At 43.5% G+C, this 22,983-nt stretch overlaps 1 protein-coding gene across 1 annotated transcript; it reads left to right on the forward strand.

Annotated features, from left to right (window-relative positions):
- Positions 1-4,313: 4,313 nt before the first annotated feature.
- Positions 4,314-7,699, forward strand: LOC308283282 (suppressor of cytokine signaling 3-like). The gene is made up of 2 exons (XM_080723686.1): positions 4,314-4,549; positions 5,469-7,699. Exon 2 carries the CDS (start codon positions 5,625-5,627, stop codon positions 6,261-6,263), a length of 639 nt encoding a protein of 212 aa, XP_080579812.1. The 5' UTR covers positions 4,314-4,549; positions 5,469-5,624; the 3' UTR covers positions 6,264-7,699.
- Positions 7,700-22,983: the final 15,284 nt, after the last annotated feature.

Raw genomic sequence — 22,983 nt, forward strand, 5'->3', positions numbered from 1 at the left:
TATTTTGGCCATACTGGTTTCTGCCCGATAGCAGAGATATAATGAAGTACAGTACGACATAAGGCATTCAGTTATGAAAAATAAATACACACATGAAATAATTACATACAATGTTTCTTTCCTGACAGGACACTCTGGAGAGTTTGAGACTCAAATACAGTTGGCATGAACCTTGTAACTGCAAGGGAACTGGCCAAATTTAAATAACGAAACCAAGGCCTTATTCATTGTGGGTGTACACATGGGGGTTTCTCTCTCTTCCCAGTCAGGCCAACTCACTGCATGCTCCTTTTCCTTCCATTCACTTCCATTCCAGTCCCACGAGGACTGCTAAGTCGCTGTGGCTCACGATGATGATGATGACACAATGGATTTGCTGGAAACCGGGGGAATGTCATGGAGTGTTCCTAACGTACCCGCCACCCCATCCCACGCTCCAACACACACATACACACGCACGCACACACGCAAGCGCACACACACATGCACACAAACATACATGTAAACACACTCAAACACGCATATACACACAAAACTCACATAAACATAAATACATGCAAACACAACTACGTATATACACACAAAACACACAAACATAACTGAATGCTAAATACCACAAGCACACACACACACACACACACACACACACACACACACACACACACACACACACACACACACACACACAAGTCGCTGAGACTCAAATACAGTTGGCATACACGCCCACATGCCATCCTGGTGGTCTGATTCTGAATCAGACGATATAGGCTACCTGACTCACCTCTGTGGACACAGCTGGCTTATACCAGAGCTCATTAGCCTCACCCCTTCCCCGCAACCTCTCCATTCCAGGGAGGGATTATTGGTAAAAACCAACACCATCGACAGATAAACCGCCAACCAGCTAATAGCCCTGTCAGCCTCCCTTATGCTGTTGTCTCTCTTACTGACTCGAGTTAAAGACAGTGGTGGAAAGTAACGTTTACAACATTTACATTTACTCTGCTACAATTATTTGACAGTTTCTTGTAACAAGATCTATCAATCTGTCAGCACCACTGCCCTAAATGCGTAGTGTTGTTGATGGTAGGAATAAAAAGGGGGAGGGGCCAAACAGAGTTCCTGTTTCTAGATCTTTTTTTTTTACCAATGGGTTCCCAGATTGCTTGTAACATCTACATTGTCATCTTGCTACTTTTACCCACCACCGGTTAAAGACAGTGTTTTTGATTGAATACAATAGATGCTGAACGGATAACACAAAAAGCCCAAAGGGCTTATTTCGATTGTTTTGTACGAATTGAGTACAAAGGGATCCTAATGGAAACAGGCCTAAAAGCTTCATTTTAGTTGACCTTGTGTCAGTGAATTGAACTGTGTCCTGTACTTTTTCGTATGCAAACTTCTAATAAATAATAAACTTTGAATAAAGCAATCGATCAATCTGTCCTGTGTATCGTCGTTGTCGGGTGTAAACCTTGTATGTCCAAAACCGTTCGTTTTTATCATTTAAAAAAATGAACTAAACTAGTGTAAACAGCCGATCTACAAGCACACAACGCCTCACGGTGCGAGGCGTTGTGTGCTTGTAGATCTGCTGTTTTCACTACTTTTGTGCGACAGCCTTGTCTGTTGAAGCGATGCTTTACTTAGCAAAAAAAAAAAAGTACAAATGTGAAACTTGGAGATACGAGGTTTCTGCCCGACAGTGACGGTAGTCAGGGACAGTGTTAAAGACTGCCTAGCGACGGGAAAGCCTGAGGCCATGCCGCTATGATCACAGCTTAGTCAGCAGGAAGGGAGCTATGAGCACCACATCACTCACACCATGGCACTGACTGACTGGACGCATGAATAAGACACACCTACCGTAAAGATATGACCATGACATGATCTTCTAGCTTAATTCAAAGTAGTACAGCGTTCAAGGGAAGGAAGTATGGCAGGATTTCGCATTTGGAAAACGGATGACTTATTTTTTCACAACTCCTCTTCGTCTGAGAAGAGATATAGCCTATATTAGGGCTTTAACAGAACGGAATTCCAGGAACTGAGAAGTTCATCATGTAGTCATGAAATATGATCAGAACCACTGGTGGACAATGTCATAGTAGGCTACATTTACTTGACATTTACTTACATTTCAAATACTAATATTGTACTATTGATTCCTCTACATTTCTAGAGGGAAAATAATTCACCTACTGTAAGCCCTAAACTACAGTATTTCAAATATAGTGAAATTAGCATATCTACTGCACAAGCTCACCACGTGTCACATTGCGACGCGTTGTGTGATCTCGTAGATCTGTTATTTCTGAAAGTATTTTTAGTAGCATGTACTTTTTAATAGTTCTAGGTATTTTCATAAAGCAAATGCTCCAGTGCTTTAACTTAAAGCCATACTGTGTAAGATGCCCAACTAGTGGTCATTAGCCCTATAGCAAACCGCGGTCGCGTCCGCGTCTTTCGGCCGTTTTTCGTACCTTCAGACCCCCGCGTCTGCCTCCACCTCGCTGAGATCTATCTTTTAAGGGGTCCCTTGTTCCTGTGCGTTCAGTAATTCCAGAGATACGGACTCCTTCACCCTGCCTGGTAGGCGAAATTACCTAGAGAAGGGATGGTACAAACGGGCGACAACAAATATGGCTGCCATAGCGACCCCACTTCAAGATGCGCTGTGATTGGCCGGCAGTTGTATAACCCTCGCTGTGATTGGCCGGTAGTGTGATGACGCAATTTTGGCGCGAGATCCGGTCCACGGCAAGGATCTCAGTTTACATACAGAGAAGGCTTTACAGGCTGAAATTCACGGCGCGGATCTTCTAAAACTTTTGTGATTTAATAGTTAGGAGAATTTTAAGATTTGTTTTATAAAAAAAGTTACATAGTACAACTTTAAGTACAACCAACTTTTACTTGTAGTTGAGTAATATGACCTGGAGTATCTCCTGGAGTATCTCTACGTTGACTCCATTACTGGGGTTGACTTTGTCCACTACTGGTAATAATAACTAATAATAACTAAGACAACGTGGCACTGACTGCATGGCTTCTTCCTACCATGAAAATAATGATGATGACATGATTCCTGATTAATTCAAATATATATTCAAGGGAAGTATGCCAGGAAGTACGCCTCTTCATATTTGAATAGAGATACTAGGTCTAGGGCTTTAACAGAATGGAATTCCAGGAACTGGGAAGTTTGTGTAGTCATAAAATGTGATCATCATGACTGATCGCAAAGACAAGATCCATAATAGGTTGCGTAATTCTCTTGAGTTATGCCATGGTTTTTGCATTTGAAAAAAGAAAGAAAAAGATGGCTTACATTTTATATCCCTTCTTCATTTGAATAGAGATATTATGGCTTCAACAGAATTAGTTGGAAGTAGTTGGTGCAGTCATAATTTATGATCATAACTATTGCAAAGACAAATAGCCTGTCATAATAATCAAACAATGGAACAACCCTTGCTCTTCCCTCCAGCTATATGCCTCTTTCAGATCATAGAGTTTATGTCGCCCTCTACGGGGACCTGATGGTAGGCCTACAATGCTGCTCAGGTTCAGAGGCACTGAAGCGTTTGGCAACAGTGTTGCTGAACGCACATGCGATAAAAAAAAGAGAGAAAAAAAGAAAAAGAAACATTATAACGATAATGTAGAATTGTAGATAGTCATGCAATTTTGATGCTAGCCTACAGTCAGACGCTATAAAATTATCAACACAAAAACAAATAAATACATAATAATAAAATATAGTTATTTTACTGCAGCCTGCGTGATGAAAAAAAAAAACACAAGCAAATGACTGGATGGAATTGTAAATGATTGATTAAATAGAAGTTCGCATAGGAAAAGTGCAGGACAGTTACAGTTCACTGATACAAGGTCTACTAAAAGGATATATATTTAAAGCACAGTTGTTTACATTGGTGTCCTTTTTGTACTCAATTCATAAAATCTATTCTATAACTGACACCTAATGAAACAAAGTTGTCGGCGTAAAATAAACAAAACGTAAACATAAACATGGTTGAGTGAGTGGCTGGCTGCTATAATAACGGAAAAACGCATTGCTTGGAAGTGGAACTCCCTCCCATAAGTTCATTATGAAGGAATAGCACACGCACGCACGGCTCTGCATGGGGGGGAGGGGACTTCTCTCATACCAGGAATCCTAACACAAAAAAAAAGCTTACTGTCAATCTGCCAACAGAGAGCTTTTTCCTGGAAGAGCGAGGGGAGGAGCTGTAGTGGCAATATGAGCGCTGCCCTGTAGCAACCAGCACCACTCCACTAAACAACACCGCACTGAGAGACGCTCACTCAGGCAGTCACACTATTTAAAAGAACCACGAAACAACGCAACTAATAAGCCTCCGTGAACTGAAGTGCTCTTGCCAAGGATATATTTCTGTTGCATCTTTTTGGAGCTGTTGAGTTGTTGCCACACTAGAACCATTTTCAACAACTTGCATTCATTTGGACACTTGGATATAATTTACAAGTTTACAAGATTCCCAAGAAACGGAACGTGAAGGTAAGATCCGTGCTTATGTTTTATTTTTATTTTTTTTCCTGAATCATGAATTACACTTTTTATGCTCAGTTATTTTTCTTGTTTATTTGAGTAGTTGTAGTAGCGCGTGTATTATCGGCAATGTTTATTGCGCAACCGGTCACGGATTACGCGAGGTCTTTACTGGAACTGACTGACTGACCGTGGTGTCTCAGACAGTGAGACCGGAGGGACAGATAAAATACAATAAACAGATTGCTTTACATTAACTTTACTCAATTTTGTAATTTAAATTGTGTTTCACACGTAGGCCTAAACTATATTATTATGCTATAATGAGTATAAGTATTTGTATAAAGAAAAGACAAAAGAAAGAGGCAGAGACTGAGACAGTCAGTCAGTGAACAATGTATTGCCATTTACTTGAATGGAGGGGGAACAAGTGAGCGCAGTGTGTAACCAGAGAGCTCTTTAGCTCTTATGATGTACTACCACATTTGGAATAACCTAAGCATAATCTTTCATTGAGAGGAGCTGCATGGGTCGAACTGTATCACATTACTTTATTCATCCTAGCAAGAGGAACCACTATAAATACATCAGATCTGGACTAATCATCACATCAGCGTGTAATTAAAATACCATAATGAATTGGCTTTTTTAATAGCCTAGTAGCTGCAGAAGCAAGAAATACCTATATGTAGCCTACATTAAAATCGAGAAAGCATCTGTGTCATTTTAGATTTTACAGCAGATATACAAGTTACTTCATGCCGTGCTGAGAGCTTGTACATCTGCTATTTTTGAACATTTTTTGAAAAATCTTGTGAAAGTGTGGCAACTACTGATTTAGAAGGCATCTGTAGAATCAGTTTGAGTTCTCAGTTCCATGCCCACACACAGAGTTCTAATTCTGCTTCTCTCTTCCTCTCTCTCTCAGGTGTTTCTCCTCCAGACGACACACAGCTGACCTCCGCTTGCTCTCTCCCCGTTGGGAGCCCTGAACCTCTGTTTGACCCCACCTCCTCTTCTCTTCCCTTGTCTGTGTGGTGCTCAGCGCTCGCACCAGACGGGTCCAGAGTGCGGGCACAGCGCCATGGTAACTCACAGCAAGTTTAACTCACCCGCAATGAGCAGCAGCCCCTTCGATGCCAACAACATGCTGCTGCCTCACCGCTACAAGACCTTCAGCTCCAAGCTGCAGTACCAGATGGTGCTGGCCACGCTGCGCAAGCTGGAGGAGAGCGGCTTCTACTGGGGCCCCATCAGCGGCAAGGAGGCCAACGCCAGGCTGGCCTCGGAACCCACTGGCACCTTCCTCATCCGGGACAGCTCCGACAACAGACACTTCTTCACCCTCAGCGTCAAGACGGCGTCGGGCACCAAGAACCTGCGCATCCAGTGTGACACGGGTGCCTTCTTCCTGCAGACAGACCCCAAGAGCATCCAGTCGGTGCCCCACTTTGACTGTGTCCTCAAGCTGGTCCATTACTACATGCCCCAGACCAAGGGTGGCTTGTCTTTGGGGTACACGCGCAGCGGGAATATCTATTACATCTACTCGGGCGGGGAGAAGGTGCCGCTGGAACTCATTAAGCCGCTCTTCTCCAGTTTGTCGTCGCTGCAGCACATGTGCAGGAAGACGGTGAACGGACACTTGGACATATCCAGCAAAAGAGACCAACTCCCGCACCCGCTGAAAGAGTTTCTTCAGGAGTACGATGCTCCCATCTAAGAACTCTGGACTGCTCTGGACTTAACGGTGTCATATAAAGGAACTCTACCCAAGTTCCTAGTGAAGTGGGAGATGTACGCTGGCAATGTGTGAGGAGGGTGTGACAGTGAAGTGTGCCGCGTGAAAGGGCCACGTCTCAAACTCCGAGACCCCCAGCAGACTGCAGCATCTACCGCGCTGCGGTACTGCTGAAACGTACGGGCCGTTCTAAAAAAAAGTAGTTCTCTGAGTAAAAGCGGGCATCAGTCTTTCCAGCGACTGATTCCCGGAAGAGCCGCGTGGGGCCAGCGAGGACTGGTTGGGGCCGAAAGTGTGCTGCTATACATTAGTACGAAAGAAGAGAGCAAACATGGCCATCCTCCTACGACGGGGAGTGAGTCTCAGAGCCAGTCGTCTAGACTCTGATGACGCACGAGTTCCTTCTGCTGCTGCTAACCATGGTGCTGTGGGACGGACAGGCACACACATCAGCCTCAGAACATTATTCATCCATTAAAAGCCTGGACTGGTTTTTATGACTGGACTTGGCTTTCTGCTGCCGGCGGATATGCCAGTCGTGGACAAAACTGACCTCAGTCTTGAGAAAGTATTAGACATGTCAGAGCAACATGCCCTCTGGTACACAGATGCTCGTTCTGACCAGGCGCTGGAAAACGCACAGACCCCCGGCAGGAATTCCAGATGCATGATGATGGTTGGACATTTGGCCGGGGATATTAGTTTTAAGAGAATACAAGGCTGAACTTCATGACCTTAATGTTACAGTGTGTAATAAGAAGAGCATCCAAACCAAATAGGGGCCTTTCAAGATGTGAAACCTTGTTATGCTTGTAGGAGAGTTTATGCCAAAATTAGCCTGATGTAGTCGACAGTTTGTCGGTCTAACAACATTACTGAATGTCAAAAAGAAACACGGGATGGTATGATTGCACACATAAACCCTGACATATCTGAGAACAGTCAGACATCTGTATACATTTATTAGAGAGGAATCATACCCAGATAAATATGGTAGTATTTGTGACACAGGATACTAAAGCCTGATTTATACTCAGTTGTGCACCACAAATAGACGATCTACAAGCTCACAACACATCGCAGTGAGTTTGTAGATTGGCTTATTTTCGGTGCGCGACGCGATGCGCATCCTGCGTAATTGCTTGCTGTTGAATGTAATGCACATAAGACAATCTTCCTCTAAATAAGGGGTGGGGGGGTGATGTTCATCTTATTTTATCCTCTTTCCTTAAATCAAGACGATGTTTACATTAGTGAAGATGAAATGGCAAATGTGTTTTTTGTCTTGTCTTTTATAAAGATAAAACCTTCCCAGCCAAACTGTTGGGCTGTAGATGCTTGAAGATGTTTGAGACGTAGATGGAGCAAGCAGACTGATATGACTTTTGCACATATTTATATTAATATAAACATTTCAGTAATTTATAATAAAGAGCACTATTTTTGTATGAAAAAAAGTTCTTTGTTGTGTGACTGTTTTTTGGGGAATTGAGGTTTGTTTTTACAATTCACAATTTAGGCATTTAGCAGACACTCTTAATCCAGAGCGAGTTACATTAAGCAGAAATACAGCAAATTCATAACAGTAATCTAGAATCATAGGTAAACCATGAATCAGTTTAAACAGTATAATATAAAAATATAAAATAAAAGTCTATAATCTGTACATTGAACTATACACACTAGGATGCTAGGCCTACATGACCTGGCATCTGTCTGCATAACATGCTATTTGAATTACATGTTTAGCCTTTGCATAAGCCTATAAGGTCGTCAAGGCTAGGCTAAGTGCTTATTAGATCCCCATTATTTGGCATATGGATGCCAGCAAGCCTTACTGGGGTCCATACAACAAATATGAACATGATTTTCTTCATGAAACAAACACAGAATACCTACTCTCACCAGTGGGTGAGTGTGAGTCAAAACAGTAACGGGGATTAACCGTTATAAAAAAAAGAAGGTTTCAAAGCCATTACAATGAACTACAAGCAAAAATTCAGCAAAGAATAGATTAAGTATAGTGTTTAAAATCAGGATAAAGCAGGATACGACTTTTAGCTGTATGATGTCAATGGGTAAGTTGTTCCATATAGTTATTGCTTTGTGATTATGTAATTAAATATAGACTATAATTGGTTATTAAAATTGGTTAATGAGACTGCCATGATATGCACGCTCTCATTCCATATGCCTTTGACTTACACGCCTAAGTTACCAATAATAATAGAAGTAGTCTTGTAGTCTCTGCTCAACTGTTAAGCCGTAGAGCACAGAATACACAAATCAGTATACATTAGCATGTCTTGTGTACTTCGGAATCAGCCCTGCAAAGAGTTGACACTAAGATCTCAGAGGCAGAGGCAACATGACCTGTACTTAACAGACATGTTCTACTTGCCCTTAAGGTCATGCCCACTCGCCCGAAAAGTTAATTTAAATTTGAATCCAATCTAACTGATGAGTGGCAACAGTCACTTTTAAAAAATAGAATGTGTGCATGAAGTAGGAAGTGCTCACAGCATTTAGCATTATTCTGATAGAATGCCCTTGCCCATTTTGCACAGTTTTGCCAGTAGGATCAGACTACAAGTGTGTGTGTGTGTGTGTGTGTGTGTGTGTGTGTGTGTGTGTGTGTGTGTGTGTGTGTGTGTGTGTGTGTGTGTGTGTGTGTGTGTGTGTGTGTGTGTGTGTGTGTGTGTGTGTGTGTGTGTGTGTGTGTGTGTGTGTGTGTGTGTGTGTGTGTGCGCGTGCGTGCGTTCAGCCTCAGAAGCATTATTCATCCATTAAAAGCCGGACTGGTTTTTATGACTGGACTGGCTTTCTGCTGGCGGCAGCTATGCCAGTCGTGGACAAAACTGACCTCAGTCTTGAGAAAGTATTAGAAATGTCAGTCAGAGCAACATGCCCTCTGGTACACAGATGCATCTGGCGTTGGAAACGCACAGACCATCAGGATTTCCAGATGCATGATGGTGGACATTGGCGGGCATATCGTGTTAAGAGTTAAGCCCTTTGCACACAGGCGCGTTTAACCGCGCGGATAAAACGGACAATATAATTTTTTGAAAAGAAAACAATGATTCTCTATGACCTCATGCACACCGGCTCCGAATTAGCCGTGCGACGAGTGGCTGCCGCCGTTAAGCCCTTTGCACACAGGACAGTTGCGTTTTTTTCGTTTGCTGCATGAATAAAACGCATTGGATTTGGTGTGCAATGCTGTGCGGAATCGGCGCTGCGGATCCCAAAGGAGTCATAAAAGGAGTGATGAGTTTTTTACCGCATGCGACAAGACGCACGAATCGAACTGGGTTCGATCGAGAAAAAAACGCACGGCTGCAGCCACTCGTCACACGGCTAATTCGGATCCGGTGTGCATGAGGTCGTAGAGAATCATTGTTTTCTTTTAAAAAAATGAAATTGTCCCGTTTTATCCGTGCGGATAAACGCGCCTGTGTGCAAAGGGCTTTACTATTACCCATCAGAGCCAAGCTCCACAATCTAAGTGCCATAGCCAGTTCAACGCTTACAAAAGCTAAGTGGTGTAGAGTGGAATCGGTCACATACATCAGTCATTCTCAACCTGTGGGGGTCCCCAAATTATTTTGGGGGACCCCAGATGATTAACTTAATGTGCAACATTGTTTTCTCTCTCAACAGTAAACAAACTAGCATAAAGTTTAAGTGTATAGAGGGTATCGGCACATTTCTTAAAAGACAATTTAAAGACCTTTTAATACCTCTAAAATGACAAATCAAACATTGGTCAAATTGACAAATATTAGAGGCCGACATTGTGAAAATAGCTGATCTGCTCACAACGCCTCGCAACAAACCGTGTTATACAAAATGTAATGCCTCAACTCTTAGTGCTCGTCAGGATGGGGGGTGTCCCCAGTTAAAATATGATTATTTTGGGAGTCGCGGCCTGAAAAGGTTGAGAACCACTGGCATACATGATACATTGCCGATCTAGGCCTTGGACAAAACCAGACAGATCATTAAAGTAAAGATGAGGTCAAGTACCTGGCCTTAGTGTTACAATGCCCTTGAGCAAGACATTGACCCCTCTCAACTGCTCCCTGGTACTAAGTTCCCTGGTAGCGTATGTGCAAATATACTTAGTCAATACCCAGTAACGACACCTCCTGCAGCTGCCTTGTGGTAAACCACAATGAAGAGCTCAACTTTCTGAGAAACTTCCACTGAACTAGGGCTAGTTGTTTCATATCGCCGTTGTCAGACAGAAACATTGTATCTCCGTATTTCATCTTTTTACTGTATGTTCATAAATGAATTCTCTACTATCTCACAAAGTGTTGCATCTGCCATTTTTGAAAGGTTTCACCTAAATGGTATATGGTGCAGCGCCTTTATCCAAGGTGCTTTACAAGGCGCTTTACATTGTGCATTATGATTACATTCACCCATTCTATAACCCACCTATAACAACATGCCCAAAATACTGGCTAGGATGAAATGATTCAAACATATCGACATTGGGTAGGGTATGGAATTTGCCTCTGTATTGGGAAACAAGTGTGCATAGAGTACTGATATAGTGAATTAAAAAACTTGTATAGTTGAATATTTTGCAACAATAATATGCGGTTGTCACAAACTCCTGAACTTCTCTCACGTCACGGCACACCAGTGTGGCAACCACTAACGTAAAGCTTGAGTGTGAATCACGTGGTCAAAGTTCAACATGAGTCTGAATGACATTGCATTGTGTCAATATCATGTTCATTATGACTCGTCATCTCATACTGTACATGGGAACATAAGCGGCTGCTTCAGATGAAATACTAATGAACGCAGCGCTCCCTGGGAACTGAGAAGAGGAAGTGTCTGCTTCAACATCAAGCCAGGGTGACTCACTTTGTGGGTTTTTACTATGAACGTCATTAATAGATACTGTATCTGTCGTATAGGGCTGAAATTCTCAATAAAGTTGTCTACTGCAGCTTTATGAGATTTTAATGCGAATATATAAAGGAGCTATTTTGGTTTTGGTTAATTCTCAGGGAGAATGACATTCACAGTAAATGGTCCGTTTGGTTCCATCGGCACACTCTCGGTTACTAATGGATGTTTTACAAATTGTTACAAACAGATGGGTTTTTCCTACAGTGGTGTATTTACACTTTTGAATACAGACCAATAGTATATGTACTGTAGTATGCCTAATATTTTCATCATCACTCTCCATTCTTCTGTGTTATTGTAACCAATTCTGAACCCTAACCCTAACCCTTATACTTAAATATGTAGATCATTGTTACTCCTTTTGCCAACCACAATGGTCATGGTCTGGACATCTTGCCCAACCCCAGTCTCGGTCTTGACTTGGTCTCACTCTATGTGGTCTTGAATACACTATTCGTAGATGAATACATCTACGAATAGTGCCCTCACATGCACTGAGCACTGACAAAACAAAACATTTAGTACAGTAGCACCACTTGCCCGTGCAAAAAAATATATATTGATTTATTTTTAATTGAAGATAGATGCATTAACTGATCCTCATCTAAACCCAGAAGATGTCGAAAACAAAACAAAGTATTATTTTCTGTCATCTCTACTGTTGCAACCAATAATCTAGCCAGGTGCTGCAGGCTCCACTACTATTTGGAGTCAGTCACCTCCTCACTCCTTACCTGCTTATTTGGTCCCCTGGGAGAACAGTGAGAAAGCTGATGTTATAGTGGACAACAGACTGTACTGTACACAGGCCTGTGTTTAAAGCAATGATCTCTTGTGCACACGCAGAGAGAGAGAGAGAGAACCTTACACAGGCACTGATGCTTATCTGCCACTAAACAGCAACTGCACTGCAAATAACAGATAATTTCTTTCAGCAATGTGAAACATTCTGCTCCGTTTTTAGAACAATACGAACATCCTGTTTTCCATGACGTTCTTTCCACTGTCTGTAAACTTTGGCACGCTGTCAGTTAGTGTGTGTGTGTGTGTGTGTGTGTGTGTGTGTGCGTGTGTGTGTGTGTGTGTGTGTGTGTGTGTGTGTGTGTGTGTGTGTGTGTGTGTGTGTGTGTGTGTGTGTGTGTGTGTGTGTGTGTGTGTGTGTGTGTGTGTGTGTGTGTGTGTGTGTGTGTGTGTGTGTGTGTGTGTGTGTGTGTGTGTGCGTGCGTGTGTGTTGTGCATAAGTGAATGTGGTGTTTTTATCTTCTCCTGGAAATCCAACAAGTCTTTTGTTTAGAATACAGGGATTAATATAGAAATCAGGCTTATGGCCAACACAACTCTTCTTATCAATCTGCGTAAAGTCAGCATCCTTCAACTTATTGATGTTTATCTACACTGGGGTCACTCCCAATGCCATGACCCTGACATGACTTACATCATTGTAAGTGTGGCCCCTAAACACTGCCAAAGTACAGATCCCTTAATTTCCCTTTTGTATGCATGTGTGCTTGTAATTTCAAATAGCCCCCGTTTTGTTTGCATTAGTCCACATACCTTCCCTTTGATTGATTGATTGCGACCGTAGGTCGCATTTACTATCAAACCCTGCACAAAGTGTAAGTCCGTCAGTCCGTCAGTCCGTCAGTCTGTCTGTCACACCTCACACGTCACACTCTTGCCCTGCTCATATCTCCGCAACCGTTGCCCCGATCCATGCCAAATTTTGCACACACGTTCCTCGCCTGCCAAACTACAACCTCCAAGGACCCCCGGAGCTCCAGGGACCCCCAGGTCCCTGGGGGACCCCCAGATGTAAAAAATGACCAAATGTGCAAAAATGACCAAATGACCACCCCAACGGGGCTGCTCACGGGGAATTCCCGGGGACCACCGACTCCTGGTGCTCCAGAACGGATGCAAAAGTGGTGGCGCCCCCAGTGGAGGACCCCCTACACTGCAGCTCACATAAAATGCCGTAACTCCGGCTAGGAGCGACCGGGACAGCCGGGGCCGGTACCTATTCGTCCGCCTTGCCGGCGCGGAGACCCCACCCCTCATTTCTCACATGGCCCTCTTCTAGCGCCACCATGAGGCCGATTCTTGCAAAACACATTTTTGGACACTGCTCCTACAATTTTTGCCCTAAAATCACGCAAATCGGTACACAGTATGTCTACACTCATCCCATCAACATGAATCTCTCCCATATAGTGCCACCTCCAGGCCGATTTTTAAAAACACATTTTTGGACACTGCTCCTACAGATTTTGCCCTAAAATCACGAAAATCACTACACAGTATTTCTACACTCATGTCATCAACATGGATCAGGAAGATTTTGGCAAAACACATTTTTGCCCTATTTGTGGAGATAAGTGACCTACGGTCGCTTATCTCCCGATTAGGGAGCCTTACTGGTACGTTCTCTATCCAATGAGAGCATGCATTGCAGGCCTCATTATTGCGACCGTAGGTCGCATTTACTATCAAAACCTGCACAAAGTGTGAGTGAGTCCGTCAGTCCGTCAGTCCGTCAGTCTGTCTGTCACACCTCACACGTCACACTTTTTCCCTGCTTATATCTCCGCAACCGTTGCCCCGATCCATGGCAAATTTTGCACACACGTTCCTTGGCTGCCAAACTACAACCTCCAAGGACCCCCGGAGCTCCAGGGACCCTGGGGGACCCCCAGATGTAAAAAATGACCAAATGCGCAAACATGACCAAATGACCACCCCAACGGGGCTGCTCACGGGGAATTCCCGGGGACCACCGACTCCTGGTGCTCCAGAACGGATGCAAAAGTGGTGGCGCCCCCAGTGGAGGACCCCCTACACTGCAGCTCACATAAAATGCCGTAACTCCGGCTACAAACATCGGTTTTTCAAAAAATCTTAGAAGGATTCAAAAGACACTTATGTAATCGGGTCAAAAATCTAATTTTCACGATTTTTCAAAAATAGCAGATCTACAAGCTCGCAGCGCGGCACTCGGTGCCGCGCTGTGAGCTTGTATATCTGCTATTTTTCAATAGTTAAAGCATAAAATATTGCGTCATAATGTGTTCAGGCCTTGTCAGGCCTGTTTTGACAGTGTACAAAATGCCCTTAACTCTGACAGTGTAAATGTCCTGTCCATTTGATTGCATTTGTACACAAACCTCTGTCAGAGTCACACCAAACCTTTCTCAAAGTTACAAACCGCAATGGACCAATCCCATTGTAACTGTAACAGTTACAATGGGTGTGTATGTGATTGGGGATTGGTCCATTGTCCATTTGGTTCCTATACTATCAATGGTTTTGCTGCAGGGGACCCCCCTGGAACCCGCTCAAGAACCACTGCATTATTGAGCACACGGCCAGGAATCCATGCGCATTTGCTGCAATCTGTTGAAGTGATGGATGAACGGAAACCGCGCAATAATCTTGTATCCACGCACACACTGTGTTTACTGTAAGGGTCTAGTACTCATACCTGCCTCCGCAGCACTTTACTCTTTCCTTCCCGACCGTGTGTGTGTGTGTGTGTGTGTGTGTGTGTGTGTGTGTGTGTGTGTGTGTGTGTGTGTGTGTGTGTGTGTGTGTGTGTGTGTGTGTGCGTGCCAGGGGCAGTGGGTTTAGAGACCTGCAGCGTCTCTGAGGTGATTTGTGCCGTGTGTTTTTGTGTGAGTGCTCTGCAGGAATGCTTCTCTCTTTAATGCACTGGTGTGACACCAGCAGCATTCAGTCCACAAATACATGAATCATCTTTGTATGTTGTGTATTGCTAAAAGGGTCTGGTTGGACGGAGTTGGGGATTTGTGGTGCATGGTGGGAAAGGCGAGGGAAATGGATGGCCCTCAAAGAATAGCCATGTGAGTAGGAATGCAACAGTTATCAATTGAGTCGATTATTAAAGAGAACATTTTGTTAAATAATAAATGTATTATCTACAATTTGGGCATGTCATTATTGGCAAAAAGTTAAAAAAAAAGAAAAGAAAAAAAGAAATAAATTGCTGTTGTGATGAGAGTTGGAGGCCTTCCAAGCTAAAATATGACATGCAGTGTTGATCTGATGAGAAGGTAGATAATATTAATCATGTGTACACATATGACATCATTGGTTTCCACTCTTACCTTTCAGCTGTACAATACAGCACTGTCAAAAGTGACAGAGGGGAATTCATTAAAGGAACAAAGTGACTTGCGGGCGTTGTGGGAAAGTACAAGGAAACAATGAGCAAAAAATAATAGTCGTTCATCAGATGAAGTGACACTGACGTCCAGGGTGGATAATATCTTTTATCTGGAAGATGTACGCACTGCATTGTATTTTACTATAAGTCGTGCAGAATTGCTGTCGCTGTCTGGTGGCTAAAATATTACTCTGGAGTGGAGATACGTACTGTACTACTGTTCAATGTGTGATTCGGCACTATAATAACATTGAAATGAATTTAGTTGAGGACTGATCTAAGGAAACTTTGGAATACCAGTACCCCATTTTATGGGGGAGATGTTTATGCAGCCCCACACTGATGACACTTAAATAATTAAGCATACATTGTTAGCCTTGAATAAAAAAAAGTGTTTCTTTTGTAAATGGAATCATACAATATACAGCCTGTGGCCTTAACCTTAAAGATGCAGTGCCATGATTTATTTCCCCCCTAAAACATGATTATCAGGTATTATGATTATACTAGGAGGAGGATTTTTTCCAAAAAAGTGTACAGAAAGAGTTAAAATTAGGTTTTTATGTGGCCACACCCACCAGTTAATTAAGTATGCCTGGTTGTCAGGTGGGTGGTGACCCAGCTGAAGTTAGCCACACTCACAGTGTTGGGTGAATGGTAAAAGGGGAGGGAATGATTATATGATGTCAATTAATCACTGTTTTTGGATCGGCACTTTTGACCCACAAGGTGTCAGCCTCCAGGAAGAAATACAAAATACAAAGGGAATACATAATTGCTCATAACAACCAGACCAGGGGGTCTAATGAAGTACTGTAAACATCATACACATGAAAACCAGAAAAAGAACAAAACTATGGCACCACCTCTTTAATAAAAATAAAAATAAATCTATGGATACATTTTGTCTTTTTTCAGCTGTCAATGAGCGACCCCACCTCCACCTTCCCGCGGTCCCACTTTTGGTCCCGACCCATATTTTGGGTCGGTACCAAATATTATCTTCTGCTGACTGTATGGTGTCACACTTCATATGTCTCTCTCCACAGAGAATGCACTGGAGAGACTTTCTTACCACTCAGACAACAACCCACATACCGGTAGTAAATAATGAGGCCTGCAATGCATGCTCTCATTGGATAGAGAACGTATAACCACACAATGATTATTCTAGTTTGGTTTGAAACATTATAGCATTAGTCAACAACATGATATGGAGAAATGTGGACACTATACGCACAACTACTGCCATTGAGAAGCAGATGCAAATAAGGGCACAGAAAATGAAACTCTGGAACAAATGTCTTCTAAATCCTAAACAGTTTTCTGAAAAACTTATGTTGCTATAATCAGCTGAGACATTTTCATGTCAAGGAACCCCCAAAATTATATTTATTTGGCCACGGACCCCCATCTCAAAATATTTTGTTACAGGGATCCCCCAGAAGCAAAGATTTTAGTTAAAATAGTTAAAATGTTTGCTTTAAAATAATATATTTAATCAAATATGTGTCACAAATGTTCTGATCTACAAGCTTTGCAAGCTCTGCTATCTTTTTTTATAGCTAAACCAAAGTATAAAATATGGTAACAATGGTTAAAACCTTTCCTGGTTTTAATGGGTTAAAGACCTTCAAGAATATATTTTAAATAATATTTAATATGGAGCGAATTGAGACGTCCTGCATCCCTGCGCTGTTATCAGTTCATGACAGCTGTGATCTTGGCCCCGGGCTTTAACATGGAACGATATTAAGCTCCAGAGAAATTACTTTGTATCGCCTCCGGGGTCTTATGGTTCCAGAGAATGGTTCCAGAGAACTAGTAGAGCGAGCTGCATTTGGCACACTAGTGGTTTTACAAGTGTGTCCTAACAGCACTACGATCTGGGTAATGCCGCGCTCCGCCCACACGCACTTCAGTGTGAACCCATTACAACTTTCATATCAGGCAGTGGCGTCAGTTCAGAAAAAAGCTAAGGTATGGCAACATGACTGGTGTCTTGCACGCCTGAGACACATATCTTAGCATTAGGCATGATACATTTATTTTAAGAAGTACATTCTATTTTTTTCCCCTGTTTCTACGGCTGGATATGGCAGTCTGGAACAGTTGTTCAAGTGCAGCTAAACTTGGCATATTAGTAAACGTGCCACAATTAACAATAATGAATTGCACCTGTGCAGCTGACCTGCGGAACCTAGGAATATACCATTTTGTCAAGATGGGGAGAATAAAAGTGTGGATGCTGTGGGCGCTGGGGGCGTCTTCCTCCCTCTGCGTCATCAGCACCCACACCCTAGGTGGGGTTGGCGATAGGGCCCTTCTCTGTGGAGTTTGCATGTTCTCCCCGTGTCTCCTAGGGTAGATGCCCTCACAAAAACATGCAGTAGTCTTGTATTCTATACTATCTCCCCAGTCCCCCTAGCCAGCCAGGTGCTCCCCAATTCCCCTGGCGCGGCAGGGGGATAGCGGAAACCAGGACTACAGGTTAGGTAGTTGGCACTGGGTGAGAAAATGGGTTAAAAAAAGAAAAGAAAAAATACCTTGTTAAAGTGACCATTTTGTAAGATTTTGCATTTGTAGTTATTTTAATGTAATTTAACAACATAACCAGCACAGATAGACAAAGAGAGATTCATGGATTTATATTTAAAAGTAACTTTTATTTCCCCCCCTGGACCCAGGGTATGGCAGCTGCATACCCCTGCCATACCCAATTGACGCCCCTGATATCAGGTCATTCTCAGGAAGTGTGGCTTTTATTCAAACATGCCAGGGTTGACACAGAGCACAGATACTGATCAATTACTCATCAACTTGAAAAGATAACTTTTTTACACTTGTTGCTATGCCAGTGATGCATTTGTGTTTCACCACCCTCTGTCTGGCTACTACAGTCATAAATGGACCTGGTAACAGTTCTTATGAATTACACAGAAGTCAGGATTGAGAAGAGAAACTGATAGTTACGTTCATCATGCTACCTTATATGCAGATTGCAGACTATACAAGTAACCTCAGCGATAAAGTCCCCAGAAAATGAGAACGTGCAACCTTTTGTATTTGAACATCTTTATTTGTTCTCCCTATCACATCAATGGCATACACTACACAGTATCCAGTGCACATGATAACATAATTCATGTGTCTGTCACTAATACGATACATATCGTTCCAAACTGGCTATCTGTTAAGACTGAACTTCTGCTGGTGATTAGGAAAACCGATTAATTTAATTGAACATGAATCACTTGCCAAGTAAGTTTATCAGACACAGGCATTTGTCCCTGTTCCATGTTGTTGTTTGTCGCTACAGTATGTGACCCCAGGACGTCGTCTACTGTAGGCCTCCCAACCAGACAAGCACCTGGAATTGTAGGAGTTGAGGCATACATTTAGTTTGACTCTGTTCCACAGATAAATATTGTGAAAATCTACAACGCCTTGCGCGGCAATGCATTGTGAGCGTGTACAGTAGATCAGCTATTTTCAAAATGTTTGCCTCTTTCTTATATTATTTGACAACTGGCCAATGTTGTTATGACATTGGCCTATGTTAATGACAATTTGTTATAGTATAGTTTGTTGTTCACTTTTGATGCAGTAATGAATTTCTTTTTATGAATTTAAAAGTCCTTAAATTGTCGCTTTACTGTCGACCTACAGGTTGAGAACCACTCCCTTAAATCACAGCATAATTGCACTGCTGCACATCCTCGCTGGGGCCTCAACACCCCAAGCACCCCCACTCCCCCCATGTCCCCCCCTCTCCCCCCCCCAGCACACCTATATAAGCTCACACAGGGCCATCCCGGCACTTACACGCATGGCAGGGAGACAGCTCCAAAGCCCTAATTCCTGGTTGGCCTTCCAGTCGCTCGCTCGCTCTGTTTACAATTCCACAACCGCTGGTTGCCATGGAGTAGCAGAATAGTCAATGAGCTCCAGATGCCAGATGTCAAGAGCCAACCAATGGAGAGGCATGCGTGACTCATCGTGGCCCGCAAGTCCCGCCCTCCCCCCCGCCCCCCCTCCCCTCCCTCCCCTCCCCGGTCTGTTCTACTGGCATGCTCCTCCCGTTAGCTTCTCCAGGCCCACACATTTACTGTACGCGCTCCACTCCCTCTTCTCTGCTCACTGGCTCCCCTTATCTGACCCTCTTTACTGTAAATCTACGTGTGGATCATTCACAGCGTGCCTTTCAAACACCATCATCCCTTTAAAGAGAGATGAAATGTGCAACTCTTGGAATTGTGTTTCTCCATAACAATTCCAAGGAGCGAGGGAGGAGTCTCGGCCGGGCAGAGGAGAAAACAGAACCAAGCTGAACTGCACAATACCTGGAATTTGAAGTGCACGCTGCCACTGCGTTTGCTAACACTTTGGCAGTGATACCACTGCAGGCACGTGCACACATAGACATCAAGCAGTCTGTAAAAAATCACACCCGTGTGAACTGAGCGGTGGTTTACCCCCCCCCCCCCCTTCCCCCTGTGTGTGTGTGTGTGTGTGTGTGTGTGTGTGTGTGTGTGTGTGTGTGTGTGTGTGTGTGTGTGTGTGTGTGTGTGTGTGTGTGTGTGTGTGTGTGTGTGTGTGTGTGTGTGTGTGTGTGTGTGTGTGTGTGTGTGTGTGTGTGTGTGTGTGTGTGTGTGTGCCTGGTCTGGCCTGGCCTGAACAACAGCGCCCCTCCCTTAACATGTGTGGTCATAAAAGGTACTGCAGGCCTGCAGGCTACATACAGACACACACACACACACGCACACACACACGCATACACACACGGCCACGTATAGGAGACGGTGTAACCACCGCTCAAAAATCACACCCGTGTGAACTGAGCGGTGGTTTACCCACCAACCCCCCCCCCCCCTACTGTACTCTACGGTACCTAACTGTACTGTACTGTACATATTCTGTGTTCTATGAATTCGATGTGTTCTAGATCTATGAATTCTGTCACCTCCCCCCCGCCCCCCCCCCCCCCCCCCAGGCTAGTCTCAACAGCACCCTCTTACCCACCAACCCCTCCCCCCTTCCCCCCTGTGTGTGTGTGTGTGTGTGTGTGTGTGTGTGTGCGTGTGTGTTTGTGCCTGGCCTGGCCTGAAAACAGCGCCCCTCCCTTAACACATGTGGTCATAAAAGGTACTACACCACAGGCTTCAGGCTACATACAGACCCACCCACCCACCCACCCACCCACATACAAACAAACATACCTACACACACGGCCACGCTATGGAGACGGTGTGACCACCGCTCAAAAAGTGCCCTCTCTCCAGAACCATGAATGTAGTTTTTGTTATGGTGAAAGAAATGCAAATGCCCCTCTTTCCATGCCATACCTGAAGGCGGCACCCAAAAGATTGCCTTGTCCAGACTCTCCCTCTCTGCCCTCTCTTTGTAGAAATCCATAGTACACCACATCTCAAATGTTGACTTGATTATGTTCTTGACTTGTTTAGTTCAGTGTGGTGTCAAGCACCGAAAATAGCTGCGACGCGTTGTGAGCTTGGATGTCTGCTATTTTCAATATTTTCACGGAGAGGCCCTTTTAGAAATGTCATCCCCTGCCCCTCTGACATTCTCTGCACGTCCCTGTACCACTGTGTCCTCGGGACAACCTTGGAGCTGTCTCATTCTTATGACATCTTTTGTATTGTTTTGGGGTGCATACTAGACAGGGCATTGCTCTCATGTGAGACAATAATGTGAAGTATGTACATGTACTAATGCTGTGCATTCTATCCACCTCTTTCCACAGGAATTTACTGGAGATTCTTTTGCACACTTCCGGTTAACAGCAGACATACACTCACACTCGGCTGCGGCGCCGGAAGCTCCGTGCAACTTCTGCGCAATGCAGGATGGGATGTCGGAAAGTTGTGGATACAACTTAAATTGTATGTGAGTCTTTGCCTATATAGCCTATGGATGTGGCATACCATTGTGGTATGTAGTGAGTGTGGTTACACTTTGTAAATCTCCCTGAAGACCAGAGATCCTTCAAGTTCTCTTGTAAGGCCTACTATAACTTTGTAGAAAATGTGGCAGAAAGCAGCCAAATTTAAATTACAAGCACATTAGATAAGATTTTCTCACTCTCTTTTTTTGTGCTTCCATTGCACTTGGTGGTTGTTATGCAGAATGTGATGTTGTTGGGTAAGACAGGGCTTAATGCAGAGATGCTAGTTTCACTTACGTGTGTGAGCTACAAATAAATTGTGACTATATATATATATATGCCTCTGCATTCTGGGTCCCTGGCTACGCAGAGAGGCAGCATGAGGGAACTGGTGCAAGTCATCAAGAAGCATTACAGAGTCAAATCCTGAGTGTTAATTTAACTCCGAGAGAGCACACATGTATGTCCATGTATGTCAAAATTAAAAAATAAAAGATGTTAAAAATTGCATATGTACAAGCTTGCAGCGTGGCACAAAGTGACGTGCTGCGAGCTTGTATTATCTGTTATTTTTAAAAAGCAATCCTACTAAACCACTGTTCTAAATCCTAAGAGTTTTCTGGGAAAAAAAAAGAAAACAAAAAGAAAATGCTTTCCTGGTTTTAAAGGGGCAAAAAAGGTGGGCTTGAAGACGTTTGTTGTGGACAGCTCCCCGCTGTCCACAACAAACATTTATGAACATGTGTTGCAACAGCAGCTTATGCTACAGCAGCATACCTACGGTAGCCATTTTGCCATTCTAAGAAAAGGAAAAGCCCTGTCTAGTTCTAGGAGTTGCCTACTCCTACTCAAATGTCTTTGGCTGGAGGTGATGTAATCTGTGATGGTGGTGTTGAGGAAGATGTCATGACTAAAGCACACAATGTGGCTGAAACACATTTCTCCTTAATAGCAAATCTATTCCTGGTTTTGAGTGACAATTGTCTCCTGCCCGGCTATTGCATAACCAGTCATTAGTTTGTGTGTGTGTGTGTGTGTGTGTGTGTGTGTGTGTGTTTGAGTGGGTGCGGGTGCATAATGTCAAACAGGCTGTTCCTGGAACTGGGTGCGTCTCTGTTGTGTCAGGTACTCATCTGAATGACACAGTGACGTAACTAAAACCATAAGCATAGTAGCGTTACGCCAACACTCATTCATTCATTTTTTCCGTTTTGATTGTGGTCGCCGTGGAAACGCAACAGTACCGCACAGGTTGTGAAAGTGCAACTAGTTTCAGACAGTCACTGTATGCACAGTACATTTTGTACTGTGTGTGTGTGTGTGTCTCTGTGTGTGTGTGTGTGTGTGTGTGTGTGTGTGTGTGTGTGTGTGTGTGTGTGTGTGTGTGTGTGTGTGTGTGTGTGTGTGTGTGTGTGTGTGTGTGTGCGCGTGCGTGTGTGTGCATGTGCATGCGTGTGGGTGACAATGAAATCCTTTATTGTTTTAGTGCTTTCCACCTAATGAATGGTTTGATCTATTCAACTGAATTTCCAATGAATCCTCATTTGTAAGCTGTAAATCTTTCTACTGAATTGACACAAGCATTCCTCCGCCAGAGAAGTAACCTGGAAGTCTAGTTCCAGGGAATTACCTACCGGTACTTAGCCAATTCAGCTGAAATGGTAACATAAACTTCACATCTTGTG

The sequence above is a fragment of the Nannobrachium achirus genome (genome assembly GCF_963921795.1).
Source record: "Nannobrachium achirus genome assembly, chromosome: 4".
Lineage (NCBI taxonomy): Eukaryota > Metazoa > Chordata > Actinopteri > Myctophiformes > Myctophidae > Nannobrachium > Nannobrachium achirus.